The 14,135-nt window shown below is 52.9% G+C and overlaps 2 protein-coding genes across 3 annotated transcripts; one reads left to right on the top strand and one right to left on the bottom strand.

Annotated features, from left to right (window-relative positions):
• Positions 1-849: 849 nt before the first annotated feature.
• On the top strand, positions 850-8,609 carry mospd1 (motile sperm domain containing 1). The gene is made up of 6 exons (XM_006632880.3): positions 850-976; positions 3,572-3,838; positions 4,268-4,343; positions 5,392-5,627; positions 6,397-6,558; positions 7,744-8,609. Exons 2-6 carry the CDS (start codon positions 3,685-3,687, stop codon positions 7,773-7,775), a joined length of 660 nt encoding a protein of 219 aa, XP_006632943.1. The 5' UTR covers positions 850-976; positions 3,572-3,684; the 3' UTR covers positions 7,776-8,609.
• On the bottom strand, positions 8,582-14,105 carry LOC138241063 (protein FAM124A-like). 2 transcript variants are annotated; one of them, XM_069193690.1, is made up of 4 exons: positions 14,057-14,105; positions 11,823-11,917; positions 9,945-10,669; positions 8,582-9,605 (listed from the first exon to the last, which is right to left on the bottom strand). In XM_069193690.1, exons 2-4 carry the CDS (start codon positions 11,911-11,913, stop codon positions 9,000-9,002), a joined length of 1,422 nt encoding a protein of 473 aa, XP_069049791.1. In that variant the 5' UTR covers positions 11,914-11,917; positions 14,057-14,105; the 3' UTR covers positions 8,582-8,999. The 2 variants fall into 2 exon arrangements, with proteins under 2 accessions (XP_069049791.1, XP_069049790.1); XM_069193689.1 differs by lacking the exon at positions 14,057-14,105 and adding an exon at positions 13,317-13,468.
• Between the last annotated feature and the right edge of the window lie 30 nt (positions 14,106-14,135).

The following is a 14,135-nucleotide window of genomic DNA, read 5'->3' as shown; positions in this document are numbered from 1 at the left end:
CACACCAGCTATCAGTGGGGAGGAGAGCAGAGTAATGAAGCCAATTCATAGATGGGGATTATTAGGAGGCCATGACTGGTAAAGACCAGGGGGAAATTGGCCAGGACACTGGGGTAACACCCCAACTCTTTTCGAGAAACGCCCTGGGATTTTTAATTACCACAGAGAGTCAAGACCTCGGTTTTACGTCTCATCCGAAGGACGGCACCTGTTTACAGTATAGTGTCCCCGTCACTATACTGGGGCATCAGGACCCACATAGACCGCAGGGTGAGCGCCCCCTGCTGGCCCCACTCACACCTCTTCCAGCAGCAACCTTAGTTTTTCCCAGGAGTCTCCCGTTCAGGTACTGACCAGGCTCACACCTGCTGAGCTTCATTGAGTTGCCAGTTTTGAGTTGCAGGGTGATATGGCTGCTGGCAGATAAAGTAAAGTTATAAAGGAACACGTAATGTGTTTATTCCCTGCTGAAAAGAGAAGAAAGGAGACACAACGTTTCGGCTGTGGAGCCTTCTCGAAGAAGGCTCCACAGCCGAAACGTTGCGTTTCCTTTCTTCTCTTTTCAGCATGGAATAAACACATTACGTGTTCCTTTGCAACCTACGCATGCTGACGCAGCTAACCACCTGAAAAAGTTATTATCCGAGTCCCGCTTTCCTTGGTTACCAATTGTGAAAGGCAACCACACCGGAAACCTCTTCAAATGTAATATATTTTCACCTGATCTAATTTTTATTACCGCTATACCAGAGAAATCCTTATCCGGCGCTTTTAGCTTTAGCTGGGCTTCCCAGCGCCACGACACGCCCCTCGGCGACGTCACCACCAACGACACTGGCGGAATTCCCTGGGTCCTCCACTGTCCCAGAATCCTCCGCCTTGAACTGCAGCAGATTGACAAAGAAAAGAGAAAAAAAGAAACAAGAGGAAACAACAGGGTGGGATTTGCACAACAATAAAAATATTTATCAAGAGGGTAAGATCGGTCGTTATAAAAACCGTTTTAGATGCGAGGAAAGGCCTTGGAGGGAGTGCCTGTCGGGTTCATGAGTTAGTCGGTCCTGATCTTAATTAGGTCTTGAAAAAATAAATAGGGTTATGGTTGTACGTTATCAGCTGAGTAATTAATTTGCAGCTGCCCTTAATAAAGGGAGGTTTTAAGTGCCAATTTGAATTGTATTACTGTAATGTGATCGGTGCTGTCTTGGGTGTTTGAGCACACTGAGCGGGGTTATAGTATCTGTATTAGGCTGTGGAAAGATTTGATGATGTTTATGTCTTATATTCTAAGCCAATTGCTGTTTTCCCTACAATACATCGTTTATGTAACTGATAATATCGCAATGCCTAGTTATAACTCTTAATTATAAAATATTCTTACCGCTGGAAGACCACATCGTTTCGAGGTTCATTTTTTTCCTCAGTGGTCCGCATCTGCCGCTATTGTCTCTGCCCAGCCAGGACATATTTGGCGATGATCGCAGGACACAGTGACTGGACGCACGTACTGGTTGGTGTTACCGTAAAGGAGCATTATTACTGTGAAAGACAAAACAGCCGACGGTGCTGAAATATATTTCCAGATTGTCGGTTGTACTACAATAAAGGCAGTTTATATTAGCGGTGACGTCGAAATATAATAACTATTAGGCTGAGCGAGCTCTATTTAGATTACCGCAACGAAACTGATACGATGACATAAATAAAGGTTTATTTTCGGAATGGTTTGCTTAAGGGTGCCAAATGAATATACATTTAAACGCGGGTGTTGTTACAGTCTTTCGTGATCTGTCATTGATGTCAACGAGGGTCTGCCTCCGGCACCATTAAAACCAACTCAAAGAGACTTTTCCTGGGTGGACTGCGCCGTTATTTTATTTGTGAAAAGAACAGACGAAGGGGTTGTGCGTGGGGAGAGGGATCGGCACGTCTCGCAGGTGAACGCTTCAACCGGGCATGACGTCACCGAGCGTGTTTCCGAGGCTGCCTGTAAACACTCCCACGTGACTAGCCACGTGGAGTCAGGAGCCGGAGGGCTGGACTGCCTCACCCGTCAGCCCCGGCCACGCGTGGCTGCTGTCCTAATTCTCTGTCAAGATTATGACTGTTTCTCGGCTTCTGGAAACATGTGCCTGTCTGGTTCCTCCGTCTTTAAATTAAACTGCCTGCCCTCGCAGTGCTTAGCAAAGGTTTTTTTAAAAAGATTACGCGTTCGAGGCGATGTTTGTTATATTTTTGAATAATTACACGTTAAGTAGACAAAAAAAAACCCCCACTATGGTTCCTATCTGAAATTGTGGTTTCAGGATGCCTGTGCAACACATTTGGTAAGGTGTATACTGTTGGTATGTATTTCCTGTAGAACAGAACCTCATCTTAGATGTCTCTCAGTTGCGCTCAGTCTATTCCTGGGGTCATGTAGCAGATTCTATTTTATAGGATGTTGTTTGAATGGAACCAGGCCCACTAATCATCTCAGGCCATCACTGACCCACACAGCCTGCTTGTCCACAGTCCCATTATCTCACTTACCTTCCACCTGACAGACACAGCCTGCTTGGCCACAGTCCCCTAAACCAGTCAGTCAGCCATGTTAGACACCTGTTGTTGCAACAGAAGCTGTTGTATTGCCTGCTAAAAGATAGATAAACATCAACTTGTACACATTGCCCACTGGCCAGTTCATAGTCACTTGAAGAGAATCATGCCTGTCCAGCAGTCTCCTTCATTGTCTGATGGAAGTGACCAGCCATTGACACAGGCAGAATGGAAGCCTGGGGGACAGAAATAGTACTGATGACTGTTCAGCTGCTTTGGCTGTGAATTGCTGAAACAAAGATCTGAAATGAAGCTTTTCTTTTTGTAAACTAGGCTCTGCGCAACGATCCACAAGCAATACTCCTGTTCAAACCAGCAAGTCGAAGAGATTATTAGATTACTAAAATATTACGGAGATGTGAAGTATGTTTTATATACTAATATTTCTCCCCTTCACTCTAGCTGTAGGTAGGACTGCACTTTTAATAATCCAGGTCAGAAAGTAGTCATTCCATTACTACACATTCAGGAACGATATTTCTGAGCATGGAATGCTTATATAATAAAAATGCACTGGAAGTGAATAAGAGACTGAATTAAGCATTTTATAATAGCTTTACAATTTTCCATGCGCTATGTGTCCCTCATCTTGGCCCTGGGGAGCCAGTTTATCTGTAGTTGTCCCAGGGCTGGGAGATGATGTTCAGTTGGTGGGCCAGGAGGTGGTGCCCTAACCTTTGACCAGAATTTCCAAGCAGCCGTCCCAGTGGGCTCTGGGCTGTGGGCGGTGCCACCCTTCAGAGCAGGGTGTTCACAGATTACTAAAATTGGCAATGAACCCGGCCGAAACTCTCCCCACAGCGTTTTAATGACCACAAAGCCACATAGCCCACATAGGGGTCTTGGCTATGTGGTCATTAAAACACTGTGGGGAGAGTTTCGGCCGGGTTCATTGCCAGTTTGAGCCAGTGTGAGCCATGCCAGTAAGCCGCGCCCCTCTCTCTCTCTCTCCCCCCCCCGGCTCTGCGCTCAGGGGTGTCCGTGATGGAGCTGGGGTGCTGAGGCCGAGCCCCGAGCGCAGCGAGCCCCGGAGTCCGGAGAGACGTCAGCGCGGCGGCGGGAGGGCGAGAGGCAGAGCCGGTGCCAATGCAGCCGCCCAGAAGGCAGCCGGAGCTTGTGGAAGGAAGCCTTCCCGTGTTCGTGTTCCCCACCGAGCTGCTCTTCTACGCCGACGAGCAGGCCTCCCACAAACAGGTGCTCACCCTCTACAACCCCTACGAGTTTGCCTTAAAGTTCAAAGGTAGGTCCTGCTGGTGCGGGAGCACTGCGTTCGGCGTGTCGATCCGCGGCCTGTTCCCCGGCAGGGGAGGGATAGCCTGGGGTGGGGTGGGGTGGGGTGGGGTGGGGGGGAGACTTGTTTTCTAATTTCCTTCACCCGGGACTCTCTGGGATTTGACTCCATCGGGTATCGGCTTTTTCGGTCTGGTTTACTGCTGCTTCCTGTTGGGTGGGGGGAGGAGGGGGGGGGTTATTAAAAGGGGGGTTCTCTTAAACATGCATGGAAATCTCGGCAAGCTGAACCCCAGGAAAAGAGTAATGCATGAATGAGTTGTTTTTTTTTCTTCTGGGAGTATTCGCTTGATTTTTGGCAGGATGTCGCGCGTGTCTTGTCCTTGTCGTCCGCATTTTAAACTTTTCTTCCGCCCCTGGCGCCTTGCCTTCTTCCCAGTGTTGTGTACGGCGCCCAGTAAGTATGCTGTGGTGGACGCCAGCGGAGCCGTGAAGCCGCAGTGCTGTGTGGACATGTGAGTCACCTGCCGTCCGTCTGCAGGGCCTCTGTGCTTCAGACGCTGCCTGCCTCTGCCCTGGCGATGGCGCCCTTCCCATGAGCGAGCTGCCTGTGTGTAGGAACGAGACGGCTCACTGTGACCTCACCCCACCGAAGACTTATGACCTGCACGTAGACTTCATGTTGTTTTCACATTCAATGAGGGGCAGAAAGCTTTGCTGATAGTTTGAGTAGCAGTGGCACTTGCAGTCACAGAATGCTGAGCTCAAGTCAAGTGATTTCTTCCAATCCACCATGTCGGCCAGCACCCCTGTCGCCCTGCAATTCTCCGCTAGCAGCCCACTGGAGCTCAGCAGGAGTGGGCCTGGCCAGTGCCTGGATGGGAGACCTCCTGGGAAAGCTAAGGCTGCTGCTGGAAGAGGTGTTAGTGAGGCCAGCAGGGGGCGCTCACCCTGCAGTCTGTGTGGGTCTTAGTGTCTCAATATATTGATGGGGACACTGTACTGTAAAAACAGGCACCGTATTTCGGATGAGACGTAAAACTGAGGTCCTGACTCTCAGTGGTCATTAAAAATCTCAGGGAGTGTCTCGAAAAAAGTTGGGGTGTTACCCCAGTGTCCTGGCCAATTTCCCCCTGGTCTTTACCAGTCATGGCCTCCTAATAATCCCCATCTGTGAACTGGCTTCATCACTCTGCTCTCCTCCCCACTGATTTTTTTTCTATCGAAAGAAACTTTATGTCCAAAACAACCTTTCGCAATAGAAAACATTCTCACAGTTAGTAAATCCTGATCCTGAGCCTGACCACACCAGGGGGCTGCTCTAGACTGGCCAGTGAAGCCCAGCTCAGCGTCCAAGCAGCCCTGCTCAAACTGGTGTCTCCCAGGCTGGGACTGTGACTCCCAGCATGCACTGCCCAAGCATGGGTCCCCCAGCCTTATTTTCACCATCCCACTGAGCCACACGGTTTCCATCATCATCCTCAGTCAAAGTGAGACGCGTGCGTTTTCAGAGCAGCGCCCTCTGGCGGTGGGTGGTAACGGCACTCTCCTGTCTGTTCGCAGTGTTATCCGTCACCGGGACGTGCGCGCCTGCCACTATGGCGTGATCGACAAGTTCCGCCTTCAGGTATCGGAGCAGAGCCAGCGCAAGGCCCTGGGGCGCAAGGAGGTGATCGCCACGCTGCTGCCCTCGGCCCAGGAGCAGCAGCAGCAGCAGCGGCAGCAGGAGGAGGAGGAGCGCAGAGTAAAGGAGCAGCTAACTGACAGCGTCTTCTTCGAGCAGGCTGCCTTCCAGCAAGGTAAAGCTGCAGTTACCCGGAGCCGCCACCAGGTGGCACACTTGCAGTTACCAGCCGCCGCCACCAGGTGGTGTCTTGGACTGCAGTGCTAATCTATCCAGTCCAGGTCCTCGAGTCCTCGAGACCCCAGTGTCTGCTGGTATTTTGTTCCATCTGGGTTCCCGGTTATTTTTAATTGAACTCCAGAATTATACATCACAGTTGTTTGCAGCTCCGCAGTAGTAAGGAACTTCATTCACCTGTAAATATTTGCAAGAATGCTATTTATAGTATGTCCACAAGGTGGCACAGTTACCTTACGTTGTGCCAATCCACACTTCAGGTGTCCAGGCCTGCTCCTGCAGAGCCCCAGTCCTGTGGTTTTTTAGGTAACTATTAAATGATCGTATTTTACCGATCTGGGCCCATTTCATTGTGCCCGCCTGCAGGCAATTAGTTAAATTATCCCGCAAATCACTGGAATCAGAAACAGTCGGCCCTCCTGGACTGGAGTTCCCTTAATTGGAACAAGTTAAGTTAATGGATCAGTAAATTCAGGGCGCTCCCAATCTTTAGAAACAGGTAATTCAGGGTGAGCTGTGACACTGGATTGAGCTTCTCCTGCACCACAGCCTGAGCCCCTTGATTTGCAGCCGACACTCAGAGCTGCAGTTATCCCCACTGGACAGGCACAGTCTGCATATCGCGACTCATATAAAGGCAGAGCCCGGTCAGCCGTCAGAAGAAAGAGGTGCTTGTTTTGAACTGGCTGACCTGTCTGTCCCGGCAGAGAGCCGCAGCCCCTCGACCGGACCAAGCCTGCTGACCGTGCTGCTGGGCCTGGTGTGTGTGGCCGCCCTCATGCTGCCTACGCTGGGAGAGATCGAGTCAATAGTGCCTGTCTACCTCCATTTAAGTGTTAACAAGAAACTTGTAGCTGCTTACGTTTTAGGTAAGTGCCAGCGGCCAGAGGGATTGATAGATCATGTGCCCTCAACAGCGCCCTCTACATACAGTAACAGGAGACATGTTTTGGGGGGTACACACATCCACAGGCGGGGTCCCTTCAGGTCTCCATGGGGCCTCTTGAGAACAGCGGGCACTTCCGTATTTAATTGGATCCCCGTTTCCTGTCTCCTGTCCCCCCTGTTTCCATTTTCGGGACAGGACACGCAGATTCCAAGCACAGAGGATTCCCAGGTGTGTCGGTCGTATTCTGGGAATCTGTCCAGATCACAAAACCTCCGGTTTTACCTTCGGCCTCCACATTCTGCTAGTAGTGACTTGTTTACTCTGTGGCTCGTCACTGGATTGGTCTAAAGGGAGCAGTGTGGGACGTAGAGCTTGACTGGTTCGTACAGAACCGGCTCCCAGCTCAGTCAGACCGCCGCCGCCATCGCGGCAGGGCAAGACGAAGAGAAGTAGGGGCGTCACGTGGTGCAGCGGTATCAGGCAAGATTCCCACCATTCTTGCAACCCGGGTTCGATTCCCAGCTGGCGCAGAGGAAGAGACCACAGGCTCAAAGTTTGCACAACATATTTATTGCTCTGGCTGTTATGTTTTTAATGTACTGTCTACACTGTGAGGTGTTGTCTGCTGTACCGCGTGTGTCCCAAGAGATCAATTCCAACGTACACGTACGTATGGCAATTAACGCCTCTACTCTAAGACACCGGCCAAACCAGAGACGCGTTCGGGCAGGGAGCTGTGTCAGCAGACGTAGGCTGCAGAGGAGCTGGAAAAGGCTCATTCCGTGCTGGAAGGAAAAGTCCTTCTTTAGGCTGAGGGGGAGAGTGGCGAGGTAGCTCATTAAAAAGCATAGGAGAACAAAAGACTGAGTAGGTAAGAAGAGGTGGGAGCAGGGAGGACACGGGCATAAAGCAGGCATGTGAGGCAACATTCAAAAGGCAGGGTTGCGATTCACAAACCGGGAAAAAAGCTCGTCGTGCTGTTTAAGCCATCGGTGGCAATTTCCAGAAGAGGGCTGGAGCACCCTCTTCACGCACGGCTCCGACCGAAAACAGCACCCCGATAAAGGGGCAACTCGCACAGCCAGAGCCTGACAACAGTGACAGTGGTTCCGTGGTTTCTCTGTGTGAAGGGTCTGATCCGCTCCTCTCTGCCGTTTCCACACAGGTCTTCTTACGATGGTCATTCTGCGGACATGAAGTACGACGGTTGTGAGGAACACTCTGGGGAGACACAGCGAGGTGACATCACTGTGCCTGAAGAGTGTGGAGGAGGAGGGCGGGGCGGGAAGACCCCCCCCCTCACATGAAATAATGTTTTTACCTATTTAAATGACCAGGAGGGCTGGGCGGAGCTGATGAAGGACAGAATGAAGTGCAGTGCCTGACTGGAGTCCGAGGGGCAGGGTTTGGGGGGGGCGGGTTAACTGGGTGGAGCCGTGGAGTTTTGTATAGAAATCTGGAAACATTTTATTAAAGTGTCAGTCAACTTTACCCTTCTCTCTCCGTGGTGTTTGACTTTGTTTTCTACATCACACGTGCCGAGAACAACGTGTAGTGACCGTGTAGCCTGTCAGCGTTCCTGTGACTTCCAGCAAGTGTAACTGCTTCAGTGAGCTTAACAACGTGAATGAGCACAATAATCAGTAGCTGTGCGGAACTCACACCCTGGATTGTGTTGGATTGTTACTTTTTACCATGCATGTTCAGCAGAAGGTACTCAGGAAAGATTTCTAAGTGATCTAAAGAAACTGTGCTGTTCCTGATCAAAGGACAGCAAACCCTCAGTTTGACGGACTTCGGATTTAACGGCAAAAATTTGCTAAACGGGAATACTGAGGAAGTGCACAACTTATAAAACGAGGTACAAATAAAACTGCAAACTTCAGGAATATCAGTGGTGGTCTATAGGGGCAGGTCAGTTGCTCAGGCTGGGTGTGGCTGGTGTTTTGTGTGCTTTACTGCGTTTTATACAGTATAATTATAACATGCAATAAAGAGCTTTTTATTTATGATTAAAAAAGAGGCAACATTTTGACTGTTGATTGTAATTATTCAAACAATATGTCAAATGATCCAGAATAGATCATGCATCATATAATATTGCGTTTCTGTGTTGATTTAATCCAATAATGGACACTCCTTCCCCCTATAAAGCTAATGCACAGACTGTGAGTAACGTATAAAGACTGAAAAGCTAAACTTTTTGAATACTTTTTTTACTGCGTCAGTGTACATCCTTGCAGTGTGCCCTGACAAGAACTAAAAAAGAATCATTCACAGAACAGATTGACATACTGTAAATGCCGCTTGGTTCTACTTCAAGAAAACAGCACATAAATACAAGTCTGATACAGCCGTTTTCCCTCTTTTCCCCGACCTGCAGTTTCCTTCAGCGAACCCCTGTCAAACAGTCCGGCCTGTTTAAATGTAAAACTCATCTCCGCACGTGGTGGGCAGCTCACAGGAAGCCCTCCTCTGCTCCGGGATTGGCTGGCAGCAGGTTGCCGGGGGCGACAGCCTCCCACGTGCCATGGGGCTCTCCGAGCGGCAGTGAGGCCAGGGGCCGGACAGCGCAGGGCCAGCCGAGGAACTCGGGCCGCTGTGGAGGACAGCGAAGCCCAGGTCCACGCTGGCCGTCCTCGGAGGAGGAGCCAGGAGACGTGTGCTCCAGTCACTGTGAGGAGAAGGTGGGGAGCTGCTGCTCCTTAGCTGGAAGGATGAGGAAGAGTGTGGCTCCAGAGTACCAGAGGAGGAAGAGGAGGTGAAAGAGTCACCACTGCTGGCCAGAGGACAGACAGGACATCCACACAGAGGCTGTGTCCCCTCCAGACACCTGCAGGTCCAGAAGCACCCTCTGGGCCTCTCTCGGCTTATCTCTGCCCGTGGGGCCAGTGCTGTGCGGTTTGGGCCTCCAGAGGAGGGTGGGCCCGCGGGCCACCTCGGGATCCCCTCAGGACTGGCGGGGCGAGCACCCGGGACCGGTGACAGAAGCCCACTTCTCCACAGAACTGGGCTGTCGGGGCCAACCTGTAAAACACACACCAGCCTTGCTCTGATGGCCGTCTGAAAAATGAACTGTGACGCCGGTCTGCACCAGTGCCGTGTACTTCAGAGAGGATCATTTTCAAGCCTCCACGCCTGCGCACGCAAGTTTTAGAAAAAGGGATGAATCTGTCCAAGATCTGGTACTCGGCAATCCATTTTTGCTTTCAGAACATCTGAGCTCTCAGGTAACAAAGCCAATGATTTAGGAAGAACATGTCAGTAATAACTGCCTGACTCACACAGAAACTTTATCTGCCCAATATTATCTCGCACACTGCCCTGCACACTCCATGCGTCTCGCGTGCTGGACGAGGCACTGACCTGCAGCAGGATCCTGTTGCCGTCGTAGTCCAGCGTCTGCCAGCGCTGCAGGCTGATGGGGGTGCAGGGGCCGGGCAGCCGGCGGCGCAGGGCCTGGAGGTCGCGCACCCTGAACTCCAGGAGGGCGGAGGGCAGGGGGGCGGGGCGCCCCTCCGGGGGCAGCCGCTTCAGGGCCAGCTGGACCTCGCAGGCCGGGCGGGGGCAGAACAGGGAGAAGCAGCAGAAGCCGTCGCGGGACAGAGAGGCGTCCCGGCCCAGGACGGCGGCGTAGAGCGCCCGGGTCTTGGAGAAAGTGGAGTCCCGGCAGTACAGGGTGAAGCGCACGGCCTCCTTCCCATAATGCACCTGTCTCGCGGCCCACAGGGGCAGGTCCGGGGCCCCCCCCAGGCTGTACAGGTCCTGCGCGGCGGGGCAGTAGGGCAGGATGTGGCGCCGGGGGCTGGTGGGCTCGGTGTGGTGGTAGCGCCAGGGCGGGCAGCTCAGGCGCCGCTGCAGGAGCCACAGGGCCCCACCCCCCCGCCGGGCCCCCGGCTCGCGCAGGAACAGCACCACCGCCAGGGCGGGCTGCCCGCGGGGCGCGGCGGGGCACCCCCGCGGGGACTCGCGCTCCGACACCTGGACGAGCCGGGGGCCGTCGGGGGCCACGGGCTGCAGCAGGCCGGCCACCGTGCGCCGCAGAGAGGGGCCGCAGCCCGGGTCCGCCAGGAGGTGGAGCGTCGCCGCACCTGCGCGGGACAGCACACGACACGCGTGAGGCGCCGGTCCAGCCCAGCCCAGCCCGGCCCGGCACCGGGGGGAGACCGGTGGACCCCCATCTCTTTCAGCCTGTCTGGAGACACAGGTCCCCTCAGGCGGAAGGCGGATCACAAAAGACCAAAACCAGTGATGGCTGGGGTGATGGGGAAGTGTTTCATATTACAGATCACTGTATCACATTTTTGGATGCCAGCATCGGGTTTTCAGGGTACCCCCTTGTGGCCACTGACCTGTACCTCGTCCTTGTTTCTCCCTGCCAAGAGCCCCACTTGACTGTGGGGAAACACCCAGCCGGGTCACTGCAGACGATGCCGGTGGTGTAACTGGAACGAGATTCTTCGGACTCAGGGAGTAACACCCAAACCAGCCAGATGTTTGTGATGTGACAGATGTGCAAGCTGGGGCGGGGGGGCATGAGCTGCAGGGCTGTTTGTGTTTCAGCCGCTTGCCGTTGGCTTACGACTGAGATTGCTAGACAAATGAACGTGTGCCGAAATTTAGAGAAGCGCTGTGAACCAGTCGTGGTGTTTAGCTCGCACACGAGCGCCATCTAGGGGTTACTGTGGAATGAAGCTCTTGCGCGATTTCGAGGATGACAACCGATCCACGCAAAGTGATCAGTCAATCGCTGACCGTAGGTAATGTTAGTGAGAATACAGGACAAAACTGCCCCCCGAATGATTTTTGGCTGAAACAGGGACATCCCAGCTCATGAACGCACTGCTGGAGTTGGAGAACCCCGCCTTCCCTGTACTACAGTTACAATGTCCCAGCAGCGCGCCCCCCCCGCGAAGATCAGTGCGGCTCAGCTCGGCCTGCTCCCCACCGGGTCTCTGCCCCCCCGCTGGGAGGGCTGGTTCCCTAAATCCTTCACCTCCAAGCGCCCCTACAGACCCGCGCCCCGTTTTCTGCCTGAAAGCCACAGTTCCAGAGGCACAGCAGCGGTCGGAACCGCGTCCCGGTGCCCATTTCTCTCCCTGGGCCTACCCAGGTGCCACGCAAAAAAAAAAACAGATGCATCTGGTGCTTAAAAAGAGCTCCGCACACGCCATCATCTGCGTGCGAGGCAAGACGCCCGCTCTGATGAATGAGCCCCCCCCCCCCTGGTAATTAAACACTTACTCGAGCTGTGAGACGAAATGCCGGCTGCGAGGAGAGATCTGCCGCCCAGATGCGCCCGGGAGCCCCTCACGGCGGTGCGGCCCAAACACATCCGCCTGCAAAACGAGCATCTGTGTTTGTTCAGCGCGCCCGGCTGCAGCCTGACCCGACAAACCGTCACCGGGTCCAAAAGTTTGCAAAAAAAGTCGGCATATCCTACACTCCTCCAAAGAGGATATTTCGAAGGACAGTAGATTTGTAGGAGGCTCGATTCTGCTGCAGTACCCCCTATATCTGGAGTTGTTTTCTTTTGTGTTTCCTGTCTGGAGCGGGACACTTGAGGTTCTAGCTACTACTGACTCACACCCGAAACGTTGTGTTTAATTTCTTCACTTTTTAGCAGGGAATTAACCTTTTAGTTGTTCCCCTAGCAGGTCAACGCAACAAACCAGCTGCGCTGACATCGGCCTGCTACTGCACCTGTGTAGGCGATAATTGCGAGTAAAACTGGAAGCAGAACGAAGATCCTGTTAGACCTTTATCCCTAACGCGACGCGGGCTCTGTCCGTCGCACATCAGGTGCCGCAGCGTACAGTGGTGCCAGCCGTGACGTGGACTAAAACGATTTTATTCAGCTGACGAGAGAACACGCGGGGCGAGGAGAGCGACGTGGGCGCGCCGGCGGGAGGTGGGGACCGCGGTTCGCAGCTCGGCCCGTCCTGCAAGCGGTAGAGGAAACGATTTTAACGACGCGAAACCATGCGAGAGGGATCCGAGGTGAGGGGGTGGAAAACGCATCTGATACTCAGCTGGCAGGCGACAACAACAAAGTCTTGCCTTAGTGGCTCCCTGCTGTGCGATCAAACTCGCTCGCTCGGTGTCCAGGGTGCCTCCCCACCTCGGCCTTCATGCCGTTAAGCCATTGAAGGGGACTAAAGACGACGGCCGAGTGACCTCTAAAGACTGTGTTAAATTAGCTAGATCGCTGGGGGCATCTATGGTAGATTCTTGCGGGCGTTTTTGTTCAGTTGCATAAATATCTATTGTTCGGTCTTTTTGTTTGCACCTCACAGAAGACGGACAGCAGCAGCCCTGTCCGCTGGTCCCTGTCAGGACGCAGCCGCTGCTGCGGAGGACCGAAGGACTGGAGACTGCGCGGCTTGGGCGCCACTGGCGTGTCAAAATACGTTTCGCTTCTAAAGAGCTTTTGCATTCCCTTCAAAACACGGGGCTGAAAAGAATTCGTAACTTCTAACAATCTTCGTTCGCTTGGGTGGGTGTAATACTCGGTGCTAGCACTAGCGCCCTTTTCACTCACGTCGGTAATTAAAAAAAAAACGTATTTAGCAAATTTTAACAGCAATTCTTGTGCGTCTTTTTTAAAAAAAAGACAATACAAATATTTAAGCATCGCATGCATTCACAAAGGTGCGCATTAGTGTTAAAGTTATGAAAGCACTTTTAAGGCACGCGATTTGTACGGTACTGATTTAAAACGCGTGGAGTAACACTTACTCGCCACTTTCAGAACCCGAGTCCATAGCGGAACCCTCCTCTCCCTGCCGCCCGCGGGGCTGGTGAAAGAGACGCCGTGCCAGCGTGCTGTCGCCGGCGGACGGTACCAGCGAGCTGCCTTTCCCCCTGGATCTGCGGAGCCGCGCGACGGAGAGCCCCCCTCCCACCCCCGGCCCGTGCTGGAGCCACGCCCCCGCCCCCCCGCCCCAGAGGGTCCGACTTCCACACCCCTCGCCCATCTAATAGCGAAACGCGGAGAAACTAACCACCGGATTACAGATCGTCGTTTGAGAGATCCTGTGCGGTTTACTTTTAAGAAACGGGTGTCGCGAGTGTTCTGTTCTACAGCCCAAAGCCACACAAATCGGACAAGAATCAAGATGAATTTTTACACTTCTCCGAGCATTGTGGCACTAAATTACTCATTTGAGTTTTCATCCATCTTCGCCCCCGACACGTAGAACTGTGTGTAGGTGCAATCACGCGTGTTGGGGTGGGCTGCCTAATGCACCGCTTTGGAAAGCGGAGAAAAGGACTTAGTGGGAAAACTCCCCACAACACGTTCAACGATCACTTCAGCTCTGCAACCCAATGCGTGTTGCAGCTAGCTGTTCCGAGACTTTTCACTTAGACGTGCTATAAAACTCAATATAAAGGCACATACGACCTGTTGCACAAGCGCCCGATGTGAAAAACAGTATTCCAGGGGTCACTTCGGCACCCGAGCACAATTCACTCACAAACGGTGCCGCTTGGTCCTTGGGGTCTATTCCGGACTCACGAAGCAGCGCAGAACAGCGCCTGGATGTTAGCGGAAGA

The sequence above is a fragment of the Lepisosteus oculatus genome, chromosome 8, assembly GCF_040954835.1.
Source record: "Lepisosteus oculatus isolate fLepOcu1 chromosome 8, fLepOcu1.hap2, whole genome shotgun sequence".
Taxonomy (NCBI): Eukaryota; Metazoa; Chordata; class Actinopteri; order Semionotiformes; family Lepisosteidae; genus Lepisosteus; species Lepisosteus oculatus.
The sequence above is the reverse complement of the archived record's forward strand: the minus strand, read 5'-3'. Positions and strand labels throughout refer to the sequence as shown.